The 19,324-nt window shown below is 41.0% G+C and overlaps 1 protein-coding gene across 1 annotated transcript in view; it reads left to right on the top strand.

Moving 5' to 3' along the window:
• Positions 1-1,671: 1,671 nt before the first annotated feature.
• The window catches only part of LOC134585913 (inactive serine protease 54-like), a 54,236-nt gene continuing 36,583 nt past the window's right edge, over positions 1,672-19,324 (top strand). Inside the window, exons 1-3 of the mRNA XM_063441395.1 lie at positions 1,672-1,809; positions 16,800-16,962; positions 17,575-17,828. Coding sequence (XP_063297465.1) covers positions 1,743-1,809; positions 16,800-16,962; positions 17,575-17,828 — 484 coding nt within the window. The 5' untranslated portion in view covers positions 1,672-1,742. The remainder of the gene's footprint in view (positions 1,810-16,799; positions 16,963-17,574; positions 17,829-19,324) is intronic.

The following is a 19,324-nucleotide window of genomic DNA, read 5'->3' as shown; positions in this document are numbered from 1 at the left end:
TATGTATGTAGATAAAATAGTCTTGCCAGTGTGTAAACACCATAGGGCTAAGAGAAGGACCCAAAAACTGCCTGTATGATTCAGGATACTAAAATAGTAGCATATAATGATTCAAAATATCAGAGCATCATATATTAAAAAGAAGGAAAAATAAATTATAACCTAAAAAAATTAGAGAGAGTTTTTACTTTTAGATATTTTATAGACACATCTATAAAATGTTATAGACACATATATTTTAGACACATCTTGCAGTGTGTGCCTCTCCATTCTTCCACCAGACTCTGGGTCCTTGGTTTCCAAATGAGATGCAAAAGTTGCTCTCATCAGAAAAGAGGACTTTGGACCACTAAGCAACAGACCAGGTCTGTTTTTCTTTAGCCCAGGTAAGACGCTTCTGACATTGTTTGTTGTTCAGGAGCGGCTTGACAAGAGGAATATGACATTTGAAGCCCATGTCCAGGGTCCGTCTGTGTGTGGTGACTCTTGATGCACTGACTCCAACCTCAGTCCACTCCTTGTGAAAGTCCCCAACACATTTGAATGGCCTTTTCCTGACAATCCTATCCAGGCTGCAGTCATCCCTGCTGCTTGTGCACCTTTTTCTTCCACACTTTTCCCTTCCACATAACTTTCTATTAATGTGCTTTGATACAGCACTTTGGGAACATCCAACTTCCTTCACAATTACCTTTTGAGGCTTTCCCTCCTTATGGAGGGTGTCAATGATGGTTTTCTGCACAACTGTCAGGTCAGCAGTCTTCCCCATGATTGTGATTCCCACTGAACCAGACTGAGAGACCATTTAGGCTCAGAAACCCTTTGCAGGTGTTATGGCTTACTTAGCTGATTAGAGTGGGACACTGTGAGCCTAGAATATTGCACATTTACACAATATTCTAATTTACTGAGATTGTGGATTTGGGGTTTTCATGAGCTGTAAGCCATAATCATCGCATTTATGACAAATCACTGCTTAAACTATCTTGCTTTGCATGTAATGCGTCTATCTCATATATTAGTTTCCCCTTTTACGTTACATAACTGAAATAAATGCTTTTTGCACGATATTCTAATTTTTCGAGTATCACCTGTAGAAGACATTATGGCAAAGGTGAAAGAATAACAAACACTATGCTAAAGTGTTGCAAATAGTAGCCGGTTACTTTTTACATTTTTACTTTTTTCAAGAGTATTTGCACTAATCAGAATCTAATGTAAAGCCAAAGAAAAGAGAAGATCGTACTAGTCTACCTCAGCTACCAAGGTTAATATAATACTAATCAGCTACACCCCCTGATATATTCTCACAAAGGATACCGTAGAATAAATAAAAGGCTGTAATAAACAGCCTATATATCTCAATATAAGAAAATTAGATGTATTGTTTATTATTGCATTTTGCTTTCTCCCAGATTGTTAATTTTTACACTTTTTTTATTGCAGCTGTTAGTACATGACCTTTTCAGTTGAAACTCTTCACGTTTCCAAGAATTGTTTTTCTGCCTATTAGTTGCTGATGTCACAGTATGGAAGCAGACTATTTATAGGGCTGCGATGATGTCATAATGAACATTCTATCCTATCATATAACAGTCACTGCATGTGTACCAGTTAATTCTAGTCAGTTCAAAAGAAAACATCTATATTATTTCCCTTTACTACAGAGGCTACAGGCTTTTGTCTTCATCTCCACGTAGTGCTTATTATTCGCTAACAAAATTTATTTTTATTTTGAGAATATGAGATGGATGGAATTTTATTATACCATAATTCTTCTATGGACACATGCTGAAAGAACATTTAGTGGTAAGTCATTCACATTTGTTCATGAGCTGTTCATATCACTTTCTCTCACCTTCCAAGCACTCACAGAACTATGGCTCTCCAAACCGGGCCCTGCTACCTCTGCCTCATGAAGGGTTTCACTTGTCCCACATCCACCATCTCATAGACCATGAAGCAGGTGGGCTGGGTAATACTCTCCCAACACTGCACCTTTCAAGCCATATCCCCCTGTTCCCTGCCCTCTCGTCTCCTTACCTTTAGCCAAGTGCAGCTTGCTATATCTTCCAGGCCTATAGACACAATAATACTACAGCAATAACCAGTTGTTAGGGGGTTTAGAGTGTCCATTTAACTTTTGGATTATTTGATGAAATATGATAAAGAAATATATAAAGTGGGGTTAATTGCAAAATTAGATGAACTATGAGTTATACTGAGGAAGGAGGACAAATTGACTTGTAATTTAAGATAAACATGAGGCAAAACTAAGAATAAAAAAGGAAATGAGATTTTTTTTTATTACTGGATATTTAATCATGAGCAAGAAATTGATGTGAAATTGCATAGGGAAGTGCATGAGATTAGTCTTTATTGATGTGGTATATGACGGGGTAGGCAACCTTTTAGCAACACTGTACCAAAAAAGGTTTTAGCATGCTGGTCCTGTGGGGGGCACTCATTCATATGGGCTATTGGTGTATGATGCAGTGAGAAATTAGTGTTTCCTCACCACGCCGAATCAGTACGCCAAATGCTCCCTTGCTGTGCCTAATCCACCGATAGCCCAAATGAATAGGTGAAATTCGCATAGCAAGTGATCCATCACACGGTGCCTGTTCATTCAGGGCTACTACTTAGCTGCTGTGCAGACAGTGATGGTAACCCAGATTTCTCAGCAGGGAATCAAGGACCTCTCTCGCACTAAATGAGACATATATCCATACTCTGCATTTCCCAGAACCTCGGCATACGTTCCTTCACGTACTGGCAAGAGAACAGATAATACGATACGCTTGGTCAATCCCACAGAAACCTTGCCTACTCTGAGACAGAATTCACTTTGAATCCCTCTGCATACAAGACAAGGTACCGCTGAAAGCCATCTAGCGTATTTACTCCTCACTGTTAACGGGCATGTACCTCCTAATGGCACCCTATCTCAGACAATGGGAAGAGGATCTTGACATGACACTTACAGAGGCAGAATGGGATAAGATCATAAACCCATATACAATAGACTCCGTGGTTGGCATGTTACTCCTGCTGTTCTTCACATCCGAGACCACGCAATACCAGATACCTACTGGCACTGTAGAGAGGCAGTTAGAACTTTCTCCCATATCTAGTGGGACTGTCACCTTATCAAACCATTCTGGGAGACAATCGGACTGGTGATATTGGAGGGGACAAGCCAATGCTTGCAGGTGTCGCCAGCCCCGTTTCTCCTTCACCACACTACCATGTCGACACCTACCTATAAAAGATTGGTGATCCCACGACTCCTTAACGCCGTGATCATCCCCATCTTTGGGAGACAACCGCGAACCCCAAGACACAAGGAAATTCAAAGACATGAAAGCAATTTTGGCAAAAGACAGGGAAAGATACACACAACGATGGTTTTACTGGCTGTGCCATGTTTCATCTAACGATTTCGTACACCTCCTGGCTAATACCTGAGTCACTGGAGAAATAAAACGAGCGCCCAGACAGGGTGGTCATACGGGGGGCCCATGGAGCGTGGTGGGCTGGGGCAGTGACCGGGGGCGGTTCTCCACACTTTCCTCCTGACACCCCTGTTGTCCGCCCCCCTTTTTTTTTTTTCTAATTTTCCCTTTATTCTCTTACCCTCACACCCAGACCATTCTATGCAGGACTCATAAATAAAAAAGAAAAAAAAGGAAACAAAACACACAAGAAATACAAATGCACCTAACCAACTCAATGGTAAAAAAATATGCAAAAGTACTTAACTGAGTGTGAGATGGATACAGCTTCCCAAGAGGTTTCCCCCAAACGAACCTCAAATACAGATATGCGAATAAACAAAAATGGGATACAGCTGAATGACTAAAAAACAAAAGAATACATTGCACATAGTGAAGTACAATAACAGCAATTGGATTTAGCCCACAATGATTGCACTCACAAAATATTGTAGAATAATGTGCCTTTAAGCCCACATGGGGCTGAAGTAGCGTTCACCTTCCACGGATAGGTAACTCTGTCTTCCAAGAAATGGGAGTATGCCAGTTGAAGTATAAAAAGTTTTATTATAAGGCAATGACAAGCCTTAATCAAAAATAAATCAATTTAAATTTAAATAAACTGCAATCTAACGCGTTTCGTCCATACAGATTGGACTTCCTCAGAGATAATTGTGCAGTATAAACAGTGATATAAAACAAAGCCAGCATAATCCCCACCCCCAACAGAGTTCCTTTAAATACAACCAGTCCGTGTGTTGATTGGAGAACTTTCTCATAGAAACACCTCTCCAATAAGGAAATATTACCTCCAGATGATCTTCACATGAAAAATTTGCGGCAAAGTTCAGCTGTTATCTGTCCGTGTGCATATGATTGCTTTGCGTTCCAAATGTCCATTTCCGGTTGCGTTCCACATGCGTATTTCCGGTTATAGATGTCAACAAACGTCATGGACGCTAACGTTGCGTTCCAAGACTTAGAGTGGTTTGCTTGGAACGCATATATCTAATAGCTTGATAAACTAGAAAAAATCTTGGAATAATAACAGCAATCAGCAAACAAACTCTCAAGTTTCAAATTGAGACACATATATAACAATATATATACATATTGTTATATATGTGTCTCAATTTGAAACATGAGAGTTTGTTTGCTGATTGCTGTTATTATTCCAAGATTTTTTCTAGTTTATCAAGCTATTAGAGTGGTTTGTTGCTTGGAACGCATATATCGAAGTCTTGGAACGCAACGTTAGCGTCCATGACGTTTGTTGACATCTATAACCGGAAATACGCATTTGGAACGCAACCGGAAATGGACATTTGGAACGCAAAGCAATCATATGCACACGGACAGATAACAGCTGAACTTTGCCGCAAATTTTTCATGTGAAGATCATCTGGAGGTAATATTCCCTTATTGGAGAGGTGTTTCTATGAGAAAGTTCTCCAATCAACACACGGACTGGTTGTATTTAAAGGAACTCTGTTGGGGGTGGGGATTATGCATGCTTTGTTTTATATCACTGTTTATACTGCACAATTATCTCTGAGGAAGTCCAATCTGTATGGACGAAACGCGTTAGATTGCAGTTTATTTTAATTTTAATTTATTTATTTTTGATTAAGGCTTGTCATTGCCTTATAATAAAACTTTTTATACTTCAACTGGCATACTCCCATTTCTTGGAAGACAGAGTTACCTATCCGTGGAAGGTGAACGCTACTTCAGCCCCATGTGGGATTAAAGGCGCATTATTCTACAATATTTTGTGAGTGCAATCATTGTGGGCTAAATCCAATTGCTGTTATTGTACTTCACTATGTGCAATGTATTCTTTTGTTTTTTAGTCATTCAGCTGTATCCCATTTTTGTTTATTCGCACACTATGCAGGACACAATCAGACTCAAAACCCTGTATCTCCACATCCCCAAATCACTGGCACATTCTCAACACTTGTTAACCCCCAGTGGAGGCAAACTTTTCTGAACTGCAGATATATAATCCCTGCTACCTTATCCCTAAATGCAACGGGGGTGGGATGATAACCACCACTGTTCTGGATTTATAGTGATTTCAGGGACATACATGCCTCATAAGATTTTGTATTTTCCAGATTTTACACACTGTTTCCATGATTTCATTACTACTATATATTGAATATATTTCACTGTATCCTCTGTATTTATATATTTCATCAAATAAAAGAGAGAAAAAAGAGGGGGAAATAGGAAAGAAACCCAACAAAAGTAAGATGAAAAGTGAAATGGGTACTGTTTACCATCCTGTTCACTATTCATGCACCTCTTCCCCTGTGTGGGAAAACTGTTACATATATTGATCTCGATAAAAATGGATTTAACACAAAAGGAAACAGATAAATATAGGAGAAATATTACTCAAAGAAAAATAAATATGACTGCGTGTTACACAACTAAACATTAGAAGTATCATGATTTTCCAGCTGATATTCAGGCTGATATTAAAGAGGGCACTTAAGACCCCTAAAGCACTATAGCTTGGCGAAAAGCTTTATTTGAGTAGTGTGTCCTTTTTTCATTTTGGAAATAGTGCAGATTTCAATAGGACAAGTCAAACAACAATATACAGGTAGCGCCAAGAAAAATACTCCAAAACAATAGTATATCAAAAACACTTTTACCACTTGAGAAAGCCCTAACGGGAGAAAGGCGTTGTGGTTTTTATGCTGTTGTTAAAATAAAGTATTTTGGCTACCTCACTACCTGCCTTTTAGCCATATATTTTTAGAACTTGTTATTATTTATCTTTATAATTTTACCTGACATCTGGACCCATCAGCTACTGTGGACAACCAACCAAAGAAATCATTGGTGGGAATTATACCACCCAGGTCTGATACATAGAGCGGTTAGTCTGCTCATTCTATTGTAAGTATATTTTTATTTACCTTGTTGATACTTACCTATCTATACAGAGAGCACTATTGGCTGCTTTTTTTGTCATTCCATATGATCTACCTCATCGTTATCCAGTTGTGATTTACCATCATTCTACTGTGTACCAAAACCAGAGGTATTTCCTGCAAGTGGGGATTGTATACCACTGCATGCTGTTTTACCTAGAGCTGATTATAGCTCTACCATATGTGAGTTGACATCTTATATAGGTGTCGTTTGTCCTACTCCGTACTACCATATTGCACTATTGGTTTGCCTCTGTTTCTGCTTCTTTTTCATATTCTGCTATTAAGCGAAGCTACCAAGAAAGTCCCATAACAGGACTAGAAGATCTATTGCTACTTTTGAGACTGTGCCGTACCATTTTTTTTTTTTTTTTTTATTCTTTTAAGTTTTATTGTGGACTCTTTTTATATCCTGTGGGGTTTTGTATTGCTCTCATTGCTTTTATTGCTCTTATTATATACTATTGTGTTTGGAGTATTTTTCTTGGTGCTACCTGTATATTGTTGTTTGACTTGTTCTAGTTTTCTTTGAGGTTGGAGGGATTCCCCTATTATCAGGTGTGCTGCCTCCCATCCTAGTGTTCTTAGTTTGTTTAGCACTGCTCTATTCCTTGTTCAGATTTCAATATTCAATAGAACTTTACTTTTGGCAGTGGACTGTCCCATTAATAACATAATCAGGGGTTAGATTTTTGTCAAAATGTCTTTGATATGCCTCACTATTGTAGCTAATCAATGGTGGATTTTTATATATTGAAGGAAGACACAGATCAGCTGCTAACACAATCCAATATCTGCGTATAGCTTTTAGAGATTCGTTTTGGACCGAACTGCAATTTGGCAGAAATTGGGCAGATCAGGTGATTGGCTGAAATTCCAATTCCAATCTCTGGAGAACTGACATTCATGATCCTGAACATGTTAATTTCTTGATTGTGAGTACCATTCCTAGCATCAGAAAAAACGGTGATGTAAAGGAGAAGAGGTTGTTTGTTTGCTTTTGGATGGGGTTATATAAGCAGCTTAATTTGCCATGATGGACAAGAGGTGTGCCAGATCATGTTGGCAGGATCTCTTGTGCAATCATTAGTAGCAATTAAAATGTTGATTTTACTCACAGCAGACCAATATAAATATAGTACTTATATTTCTAAGAAACATTCTTCCAGACACGTGGCTTCATCTAGTGCGGGAGATGGACTTATAATGATCCTGTGTGTTTTACTCTGCTGTGCCTGTGTTGGGGTGGGAGATAGCCTTTGTGACGAAGTGCCCTTCACCACTTGTGCCTGGAGAGGACTACTGGCTAGCCTCCTGCCTTCCGACTATGGCCCCTGTGCTGATAGCTGTATTTTACCCTGCAGAAAGGTTTATTTGTGTATTTCTGCCGGGGCTTTCAGTATGTGAGTAGTGCTACCCCAGATAGCTATGCCATGGAGCCTATTCGTGTAACAAAAGGCTATGGAAAAGACTTTGGCTCCATGGCGATTAAACTGTATGTATGTGATCTGAGCGCCATTCTGTAATAATGGACGCTCAGATCTAAGCTATCTGGGAATATGTTGCATGTATATGTTTTATGTAGTAATTGTAACATTGTGTAATTTTATGTCTTTTTGTAACCATGTGGTTAATGGAGTCTTGCCTCTGTCCTGGGAGATAATTTGATTACTTCCCAATTATCTCGAGGATAGAGAGGAGGGATGTCACTGTGGGAGTGTTTTGTTTGTATTGTCTGTGATTGGCTAATATCCAATATGTGTCCCATTGTTCCATCAGGTCCCCTAGGGGAGTGTCCACCTGGTGGACACTTGCATAAATACTGGGCAGGTAGCCCTCAATAAAACAGACCTACTTGCACCTTTCTTGAAGCCTTGGCTCATGCTTGGGGGAAGGGATACCCACACTCTGGGGATTGCTATAATCACTTACTCCCCAGAGTTGTAGCGGTACTTACCCTGTCCAGGGGCCGGCCGGGGTCCTATGTTCAAGCCGCGCACGGCCCTGCTGCTGCACGAGCCGCGCGCGGCTCATCAGGCGGCTGCAACAGGAAGGCGGGCAATGACCGTGAGAAGCGGTCACGTGTCCTGCCTGACTCTAAGAGCGCGTCGCGGGTCTCGGGCGTGCTCTTAAAGGGACAGTGGAAGCCTAAATTGGCAAAGGCCTCCCACTGGTCCCTGTCATGCCACACTCCCCATACACTTACCTTTTGGGGGCATTTTTGGGATATTTGAATTCAATTTGAATCCAGTTTTTGGGATATTTGAATTCCGCTAAAGGTTTTGGTATGGATCCCCAGAAGCTTTCTGCTGTCATAGAATGGCCTCTACCACAAGGTTTGAAAGCCATTCAGTGTTTTCTTGGGTTCTCAAACTATTATAGATGCTTTATTAAAGGTTTTTCCTCTATTGTAGCGCCTATCACCCGTATGACAAAAAAGGATGGCAATACTCATGTCTGGTCTCCCGAGGCACTTCAGGCTTTTGAATTTCTTAAAACTACGTTCGCATCTGCACCTATTTTACAGCATCCTGTCCCCTCACTGCCCTATATTCTTGAAGTTGATGCTTCCGATTTCGGGGTAGGTGCTGTCTTATCCCAAAGAGAGTCGCGTGAAAAGCCATTGCATCCTTGTGGCTTCTTTTACAAACAAATGTCCAAGGCAGAAAATAATTATGATGTGGGTAATCGCGAACTCCTTGCTATTATTTTAGCACTTAAAGAATGGAGACATTTGTTAGAAGGAACTAAGGATTCCATCCTCATATTTACAGATCACAAGAACCTATCCTACCTTAGTGAGGCTAAAAGATTGTCTTCTAGGCAGGCTAGGTGGTCACTGTTTTTGTCCCGTTTCAATTATATTATCACCTATAGGCCAGGTGATCGCAACACTAAAGCAGACACTCTGTCCAGACAGTTCGAAACTGCTGACAGACAGGAGATTGATGTTACTCCTGTCATTCCCCCAGACAGGATAATAGCTGCTACTATTTTGTCTATTTCCTCGTCCCTCTTGCAGACCATACAAGCGAAACAAAGCATGGCACCTAGCGAGAGGCCTACTGATAAACTATTCATTGATGTTCCCGAGAGACGGGATATTCTGTCGTTGTATCAATACACTAAGACTGCTGGACATCCTGGTATTTCCAAAACGGTGTCAGCTGTTTCTCGGTATTTTTGGTGGGATTCCTTGCGCAAGGATGTCACCGACTATATAGGTGCTTGTACTACTTGTGCCTGTATGAAATCTTCTCGTAGAGTTCCTTGTGGGCTGTTGCATCCGTTATCCGTTCCCGAGAGACCTTGGTCTAACCTGTCCATGGATTTTATTGTTGAATTACCCCCTTCGAATGGTAACACAGTTATCCTAATGATAGTAGATCAGTTTTCCAAGATGGCTCACTTTGTGTCTCTTCGCAAGCTGCCCACGTCTAAGGAACTGGCACTTATCTTCGCTAGAGAAGTGTTTCGGTTGCATGGCATTCCCGTATCTATTGTGTCCGATAGGGGTAGCCAATTTATTTCCAGGTTCTGGAAAGCCTTTTGTTCGGAAATGGGTATTACTCTCTCATTTTCTTCCGCTTACCACCCCCAGTCTAATGGAGCTGCTGAACATGCCAATCAATCTCTGGAGCAATACCTTCGTTATTTCGTATCCCACCATCAGAACAATTGGGCTGACCTTCTTCCTTGGGCTGAGTTTGCTCGGAATAACGCTACTCAATTAAACAGAACTTGCAATAAATAAAGCCTAAATAGGGCTCTCTTTTACAGGAAGTGTTTATGGAAGGCTGTGCAAGTCACATGCAGGGAGGTGTAACTAGGGTTCATAAACAAAGGGATTTAACTCCTAAATGGCAGAGGATTGAGCAGTGAGGCTGCAGGGGCATGTTCTATACACCAAAACTGCTTCATTAAGCTAAAGTTGTTTAGGTGACTATAGTGTCCCTTTAAGTACAGGAAATAACAAACACATTACACAATAATCACAAGAAAAATCACAATCCAAAAAAGAGTATATGAGTATGTGGATTTCAACAGATTTGAAAACTGATAAATAATTAAAATGTAGAACTAGAACGACAGAATGACAAGAAAAAACTAAGTGCAAATTGTGCCACAAGGAAGTGAGTAGAGAGCGAGTGCCAGTATGAAGCAACATCTGCAAAGGTACCACAAGTCTGTATTTAGTGAGGAAAGATGCATAACAAGAAAGTACCAGGCAGGCAGCAGGTCCACTGGTGCGCAGTTGTTACAACATTCTACCAGCATTGTCTCCTCTGCTACTACCATCACCCTGAGGCAGAGCAAGGTGGTGAGGTTAGTTCCAGTAGTTGACAGAGTCAGGTTACACAGGAACAGTGTAAAAACTCTCATCTCTGGTGAAATAAAAGAGAAAAAAAACCTGAAAATAAATAAAAACATTCCTCTTGCCTAGCTGCTATTGCCAGTGCCACGTACACCATCTTTGAGTCACTGATTTAGAAATGTGGTGGTGGTACTGGTGGTTATCCACTTGTTCATCTACTTTAAAACAGTGCCCACCGTCAGCTTCTACCAAAAGTGTTTGCAGAGGTAGAAAAACGTCCCCTTTTCATTTAAACGACTCCTGCTGCCACTAAGACACTTTTTTTCTTTTAAACTGAAAGTCGGTCACTGACTCTACAGTCTAGATGTGTAAGAAAGCTTTGTTGTTGTCAGGGTAGAAGGGGTGAGTGGATGATCCTTTGATTAATGGATAAATCCAAATCCAATATTTCAACTTGAAACGATTCCTACTCCCCAATGTAACAAAAGGCAAAAGATTACAACCAATCATTCTAAAATCAGGTTCTCTGACTTCCTTGTTTTTGCTACCTCAGAGTTGTCATTGCAAAAATAGCTGATATTGCGTAGCCATTAGGCCAGGCAATATTGTAGCCGTATTTGCATGTCAGCAGAGTCATATGCAGCATATGTCTTGCTGTTCTGGCAGGCTGAATGTCTTTCCCAAATAATTTTAAAGCCACGCTTAAAGGGTCACTATAGTCACCAAAACAACTTTAGCTCAATAAAACAGTTTTTGTGTATAGGTCATGACTCTGAAGTTTCACTGCTCAGTTCTCTGCTATTTAGGAGTTAATTCACGTTTGTTTCTGTTTATGCAGACCTAGCCACAACTCCCCTGGCTGTGACTGACACAGCCTGCATGAAAAGAAAATGGTTTTATTTTCAATCAGAATTTTCAATAAAGGAAGTGTAAACATTAGATGACTCTTTACAGGAAGTGTTTACAAAGGCTGTGTAAGTCACATGCAGGGAGGTGTGACTAGGGCTGCATAAACAACGTAATCTAACTCCTAAATGGTAGAGAATTAAACAGTGAGACTGCAGGGGGATGATCTGTACATTGAAACTGCTTCATTAAGATAAAGTTGTTTTGGTGACTATAGTGTCACTTTAACAGTGGCATGAAATAAATTCTGGCAACCTAACTTTTTTTTTTAAGTGTTTAGGATGAACTACAATTTTTTACCCTGCACAAGTCTAATAGGTTTAGTCATGGCCAAGGCTGCAACATGATGAATTGGGGGTAGCATTCTTTCCGTACAAGTCTTGGATCTCTGCTCTATGTTCTCAAATATTCCAGCTTAGTTATTTGCAGTGGTTCAGAACAGTATAAGGGGGGTGCAGAGAAAATATACACAGATATGGTATACTTAGTTTGATGAATGAAAAAACCTCCTGAATGTCTTAGTTTGATGAATGAAAACACCTCCTGAATGTCCTATGGTCTACCATGCACTGCTTCCTTTGTACAAGGAAAGGAAGCAGTGCATGGTAGACCATAGGACATTCAGGAGGTATTTTCATTCATCAAACTAAGACATTCAGGAGGTGTTTTCATTCATCAAACTAAGTATACCATATTTGTGTATATTTTCTCTGCACCCCCCTTATACTGTTCTCTTTCACTGTGTTTTGAGTGCCGTTTAGTGATTTTAGGCACTGGGGGTAGTTGCTTAGTCTTGGTTAAGCGCCAAATCACCATTTCTTTGTTGTTTGTACACTATTTGCAGTGGTTCATTTGAATATTTTGTGTTAAGGAACCTAGAAGTCATGTCATCTAAGTATTGAGAGTCTGATCCGTGGATTGACTGATAGCCTTCTGGGCCCCCATGCAAAATTTGATTTTGGGCCCTTCCAAAACCAAATATTCAGTATTAAAGGGACACTAATAACTACAGCTTAATGTACTTATTCTGGTGTCCACAGCCAGTCCCTGCAGGCTTTTTAATGTAAACCCTGCCTGTTCAGAGAAAAGGCAGAGTTTACATTACAGCCTAGGAGCACTTCTAGTGGCAGTCACTCAGACAGCTACTACAAGTGCTTCCTAGGTCAGTGCTACACAGTTTGCAGCACTGATGTTCAGCATCTCCATGCTCTCCATGCTCTGCGCTCCCCGAAGAGATGCATCGAATTGCGGAGGTGCTGATTGGCGCAACTTGGTGTTTTGCATCCTATGGGCGGTGGGTGGGGGCCATAAAAATAATGAGGGGGGGACCTACTGTCCTCCCCCCCCCCCGGTCCCCACCCTTGCTCGGTGGGGGGGGGGGCATAAATCACAAAGGAGGGGACCTACTGTCCTCCCCCCAGCACCCACCCCTGCGCGGTGAGTGGGGGCCATAAAAATAATGAGGGGGGGACCAAAAAAAAAATAATCCATCTTCACCCATGGAGGGCTCCGCGCAGACTGAGCTCTGCAGGGCGGGGGAAAGCTTATAAAGCCTTGCCACGCCCTGCAATTAGGCTAAGAACACTCTTTAGAATTTTCCCACGCTGTGTAAAATGACAAAGAACTTTTCCACGCTGTGTAAAATGACACAGAGCACTCTGATTGGTTAGATTCCAAGCCCACCAATCACAGTGCTCTGTGTGATTTTACACAGCGTGGGAAAGTTCTTTGGAATTTTTCCACGCTGTGTAAAATGACAAAGAGCACTCTGATTGGTGGGCTTGGAATCTAACCAATCAGAGTGCTCTGTGTCATTTTACACAGCGTGGGAAAGTTCTTTAGAATTTTCCCACGCTGTGTAAAATGACAAAGAGCACTCTGATTGGCTTAAACCAGCCAATCAGAGTGTTCTTAGCCTAATTGCAGGGCTTTATAAGCCTTCCCCCGCCCTGCAGAGCTCAGTCTGCGCGGAGCCCTCCATGGGTGAAAATGGATTATTATTATTATTATTATTATTTTTTTTAAATTGCGTCGGTTCTTATGGCTTTTTATTTGGCCTTTTTGGGGGCTGAAAAAAGAAGATTTTAGAAAAAAGAAGACGTCAAATGGTAAGTTGAATTTTTCGTTACAGGTTAGTTATTTTATTCCCCCCTCACTATTTTTTTACGGTGAGGGGGGTAGGTAGGGGGTAACTTCTTTTGGGGTGGGGGGGTGGGTGACTAGGGGCTTTGGGACCCCTAGTTACCTTTGACTGGGGGGGGATTTTTATTTAGGGCCCCCACCCACCACTCAGGGCTGGGGGGGGGGACAGTAGGTCCCCCCCTTATTGTTTTTTTTTTTTATGGCCCCCATCCACCGCGTAGGGGTGGGGGCCGGGGGGGAGGACAGTAGGCCCCCCCCTCATTATTTTTATGGCCCCCACCCACCGGGCAGGGGTGGAGGCCAGGGGGGAGGACTGTAGGTCCCCCCTCATTATTTTTATGGCCCCCACCCACCGCGCAGGGGTGGGGGCGGGGGGAGGACAGTAGGTCCCCCCCATTGTGACTTATGGCCCCCACCCACCGTGCAGGGGTGGGGGCTGGGGGGGAGGAGAGTAGTTCCCCCCCTCATTATTTTTATCGACCCCACCCACCGCGCAGGGGTGGGGGCGGGGGGGAGGACAGTAGGTCTCCTCCCCCCCAGTGTGTATCAGGGTCACTGAGGACAGGTGTCAATCCATATCTGCCAAGTGACCCTCTGTAGGGGGAACAGTCCCTATTCTGCTCTGTGTCAGTGTGTTTCAGGGATCCTTAGGATAGGTGTCAATCCATATCTGCCAAGTGGCCCTATGTAGGGGGAACAGTCCCTATTCTGCTCTGTGTCAGTGTGTATCAGGGATCCTTAGGATAGGTGTCAATCCACATCTGCCAAGTGACCCTATGTAGGGGGAACAGTCCCTATTCTGCTCTGTGTCAGTGTGTATCAGGGATCCTTAGGATAGGTGTCAATCCATATCTGCCAAATGACCCTATGTAGGGGGAACATACCCTATTCTGCTCTGTGTCAGTGTGTATCAGGGATCCTTAGGATAGGTGTCAATCCATATCCATTGTGATTTAGGAATGTTAGGTGATTTATGCCCTTTATGGATTAAAACAAGACTCTGCATCAACTGTGTAATTTTCCATGGGAGTTTTGCCATGGATCCCCCTCCGGCATGCCACAGTCCAGGTGTTAGTCCCCTTGAAACAACTTTTCAATCACTATTGTGGCCAGAAAGAGTCCCTGTGAGTTTTAAAATTCGGCTGCCCATTGAAGTCTATGGCGGTTCGCCCGTTCGCGAACGTTTGAGGAAGTTCGCGTTCGCCGTTCGCGAACCCGAAAATTTTATGTTTGCGACATCACTAAAGGTAAGTGAAAACTCCTTTTACTCCTCTGACAAGGTGCCAGCCACCTAAACTATGCTTGCAAAACTATAGTGTCAGGAATAGATGTTTGTATTCCTGACACAATAGTGTTCATTTAAGTAAATGTTAAATATAACTTTAATTAAACAGTCAGGTTATTCCCTTAAGTGGGAATTACTTGGAAAAATGAATTTTAATTATAGGCCCAAATAGTTGTATTAGAAAAATTCTCCAAGTCAATTTTGTTCATTTTGATTATTTAGGCATTTCATTAATTAATTACTTAGAATTTCTGGCAATTCTAACTTTAATGAATAACCCTGTGTGTATTCCTTTAATAATTTTATATTATCATTCTGTGTCAAAGTATAAATGTGTGTGTGTGTGTGTGTGTGCAATGTTGATGTGTGTATCTCCTACAGTATAGCTTGTGTAATTCCAGAGAGTATAAAATGCATACGTTCATGTAGTGTAAATGTGTAAATGCATTGTTCTACGAGTGAGTAGAGCAGATGTTTGTAAAAGCAGAAGTGTATTTGTAAATGTTGATGTTGATGAATCTAACTTTGTTGTTATGTTGAATATGAATGCAGGGGTTTATTGTTGTGGAGGATTTGTGTGTGAACACAGGGTAGTGTTGATATATGAATGCCAGTGTGTATTAGTGTATGAATGCCGGGATAGATTTATATGGATTGTCAGTGTGTAAATGCAGTATGTTTGAGCAGTGCATAAAACTGCAGGAGTACATTTGTATGTGTGCAGAATGTAAGCGTATGTGAATGAGGGGAAGTATCAGATACCTGTCAGTGTGTGTGTGTGTGTGTGTGTGCGAATGAGGGGTCAGAGTATAAAATAAATAAAGACAATAAAATCTGTGTCAGAGTGTGTGAATGAGAGTTGTATTTAAAACTTGTGTCAGTGTGTATGTGAATTCTGTGTCAGCATGTGTGTATTTGTATGCTGCCAGTGTTTTATTTTTACTCTCCAACCTCCTACTGACTCTCTGTCTCTCTCATTCTTCACCTCAGCTGGCCTCTACTTCACCTCACACATCTCCTTCCCAAATAACACACTGGTGTCTTTGCTGTCACCCACATTTCCATGCTGTCTTCCATCTCACACAATTGTTTAACCCACCCCATTCATTTGTGTCTCACGCTGTCTACCTCACATGTCTCTACAAAACACTTATGTGGAATGAATGGGTGAGACACAAATTTATGTCCTTTTCACCCCTATCTGGCTTACCTGCACCCAGGGCCAGTCTTAGGGATGTGCAAGCTGTGTGGCTGCACAGAGCGCCATGGCAACAGGGGCGCCTGGTGGCCGACACAGCTTGCAACACAGTGGCCACCTAAGGCTCCTTGGCAGGGGGGCAAAGTATCCAAGAATACTGCCGCCCCCAAGGAAAAGTGTGATTTATTTTTATTTAATATATTGCTGGATATGCAATATATTCAATAAAAATTATTTCCTGATGGTCCGGTGGGTGATATCAGACTCTCCGTACCCACTCCCTTTAGCAACTATGCAAATATTTCTAATGAAAACTGCACAAAGGCACAAATTACCACATATTCACTGTAATTACGAGCAGTCCTATAGCCAATATTCATCTTTATCTTAAACCAGATGTGACTTCAGATGGAAACAACAAAAAAAAGAATAAAAGAAAAACATTATTAGCAAGATTGTTAAAATTAATTTTGGTAAAATAAATAATTAAATGGGAATGCTATCTCTGTAGGTTGTGGAAACCGAATGGATATGACCTTCTCCAGTCAGATTGAAGCATCACCGGGGGAGTTCCCTTGGCAGGTGTCGGTGGAATATAACAACAATCCTTACTGCTCAGGAACCATTATAAGTGAATTCTGGATTGTGAGTTCAGCTAAGTGCTTTGCACATATGTAAGTAATGCGCAACTGCCACTTTAAAGATCTGGTTTGCAGGTGAAGTACACAAACAGGGTTATTGCTAGACTACAAATTGGCAATAAATAAAAATGAAATCCCCAGATTAGAATATAACCCATCTTTTTACAAAATCACATTTTCTAGTTTGTATACAACATATAAATATTGTAAAGTGCTGAGGAATATGCTGCTATATAAAAGCCAATAATACTAATAGATATATAAAAGAAAAGATTCAGAAAACTTTGAGCAGGACCATAACAGGATGTTATGGTCTGTCAATATGTTCTATTATTCCTTTTACTTCAAAATTGGCAAAACCATCCCATATGTTCTAGAACAAAAGCTCAAAAGCTGCATTTTGGGAATTGTAATCTCGAAGCAAGCTTTGGCCTGTCAATCCATGGTCCATCCCTGCCTGACAATTTATAGTGAATAATTTGTAGACTGTCAGCTGTAATCAGTTGGAACTTGTTTTGTCAGTTGATTGTATGTGTTAATTATTTATTGTTTAGCTCTGTTGTTTTTTAAGTAATAATGATCCTTCAAAAGTAGGTAGCACTGTTTTTATTTTCCTTTTTTAATATATATAAATTCTGTTTTTAGAGGCAATAAATTGAAGATCATAGTTGGAGTAATTAACCTTAATGTGAAAGGAAAAAGTTACCCAGTGAAGAGTTTAGTGCTACACAATGAATATGTTCCAGATGAAAACGCACATAACATTGCTCTATTGGAGAGCTCCAATGAGATCGAGTTTAATGACTTGGTCCAACCAGTCTGTTTCCCTGAGGACCATGTGCTACAACTTGATCAATTAAGTAATTGCTGGATTGCTACCTGGAATATGAAATTTTTAGGTAATATTAAGGTTTCTTATTAGAATAATGAGTATATGCTGAAAGAGTTTAAAGGGTTTCAGGGCATTATTGACAATGGGATAAAAAATGATGTCCACCACGTGCTCACTGCTGCCTCTTCTGGAGCCAGTGCCCGCGCATTGGTTAATAGTGTCAGCTGTGCACTCTCTGCCAATTAGCTCCTTCCTGCACTACTTGTTGACAGTCATAAAAAAAAGAAAAATCATTAGGTGTGAGGAGGGAGATACAGCAAAGTGAGGCTGCGGACTGATACTTGAGGGGGATCATGGAGTGACAACCGAGGGGGACAGGGACAAATATATGAGGGATGCAGAAAGAGACACTAGGAGCTAGGAAACAACAGTTAGCAGGATAAGGAGAGACCCTAATAATTGTCCACTACAGTTTGTCTTCTCTACCAGTGCTTTTTTTTTAATTCTCGAGTTTTCTTCCTTGGCAGGTTATAAATGACCCTTACCATTTATATTCTTCTTACTGTATAACAAGACTTGTTTGATACCTGCCATATGCAAACTTGTTCTTCCTATATTCCCTACCGATGGGTACTCTAAGCACCAAAACAACTTTACTTTAATTAAGTGGTTTTGGTGTATAGATCAAGCCACTGCATTCTCACTGTTCACTGCTTTGCCATTTTGGGTGTTAAATCACTTTGATCATGCAGTCTTTCTGGTTTCATTCTGATATTATCTTGCAGTACAGTGTGTTTACTTCAGAAGATACCTCCTGTACTGTCAATTTAACTTTTATCGCACACAAAGAGACACTTTAGGTTCTAGCAGTTAATTGACATAAGAGGAGATACGACATTCTAAATTAAAGACACTGTGCATCAGGGGAAGGTTAAAAATTGAAGCTATTTTTCATGAAGTGTGTAGGGAGGCTTTGTATAGCTCAGCCTGGGGTGTGTGGCTAGGGCTGCATAAGCAAACAGGTTTAACTCCTAAATGGCAGAGAATACAGCGGTGAAACAGCAGGGACATAATCTATACACCAAATCCAATTAATTAAACTAAAGTTGTTTTTGTGCTTACTTCCACAAAGGGGCAGATTAAGGAACAGAAGAAAATGGGGTTACAAACCGAACAGAAGAATGAGCCAGACCCAATGACTAATAACCAAAACCAGATAGTAAACATGTCAAGTTTTCCTCTTCAACTACACCACATCTCACGTCTTAATAAATTAATAAAATAGGACACCAACCTCTTTGGTTGCAAATTAGCTCTCAATGTGGTACATAAAAGGAGAAACCAAAAATTAGCTAAGGAGGCGGGTTTCTCCTATGATGACTACGAACACTACCAAACACTACTGTCCTTACTGGAGGAACAGGACTCAGAACAACCTCTTACCAACTTAAAACCAGAGAGCTGGTTCACACCAAACCTCAAAGAAGTTTCAAGTGTGGACCTTTTTATTAAAATGACCACAGACGAGATTGAATCCTTAGAAATCCCCCTCATGAATCAAGA

This window comes from Pelobates fuscus, chromosome 2 (genome assembly GCF_036172605.1).
Source record: "Pelobates fuscus isolate aPelFus1 chromosome 2, aPelFus1.pri, whole genome shotgun sequence".
Lineage (NCBI taxonomy): Eukaryota > Metazoa > Chordata > Amphibia > Anura > Pelobatidae > Pelobates > Pelobates fuscus.
This window is presented reverse-complemented; position numbering and strand designations above follow the sequence as displayed.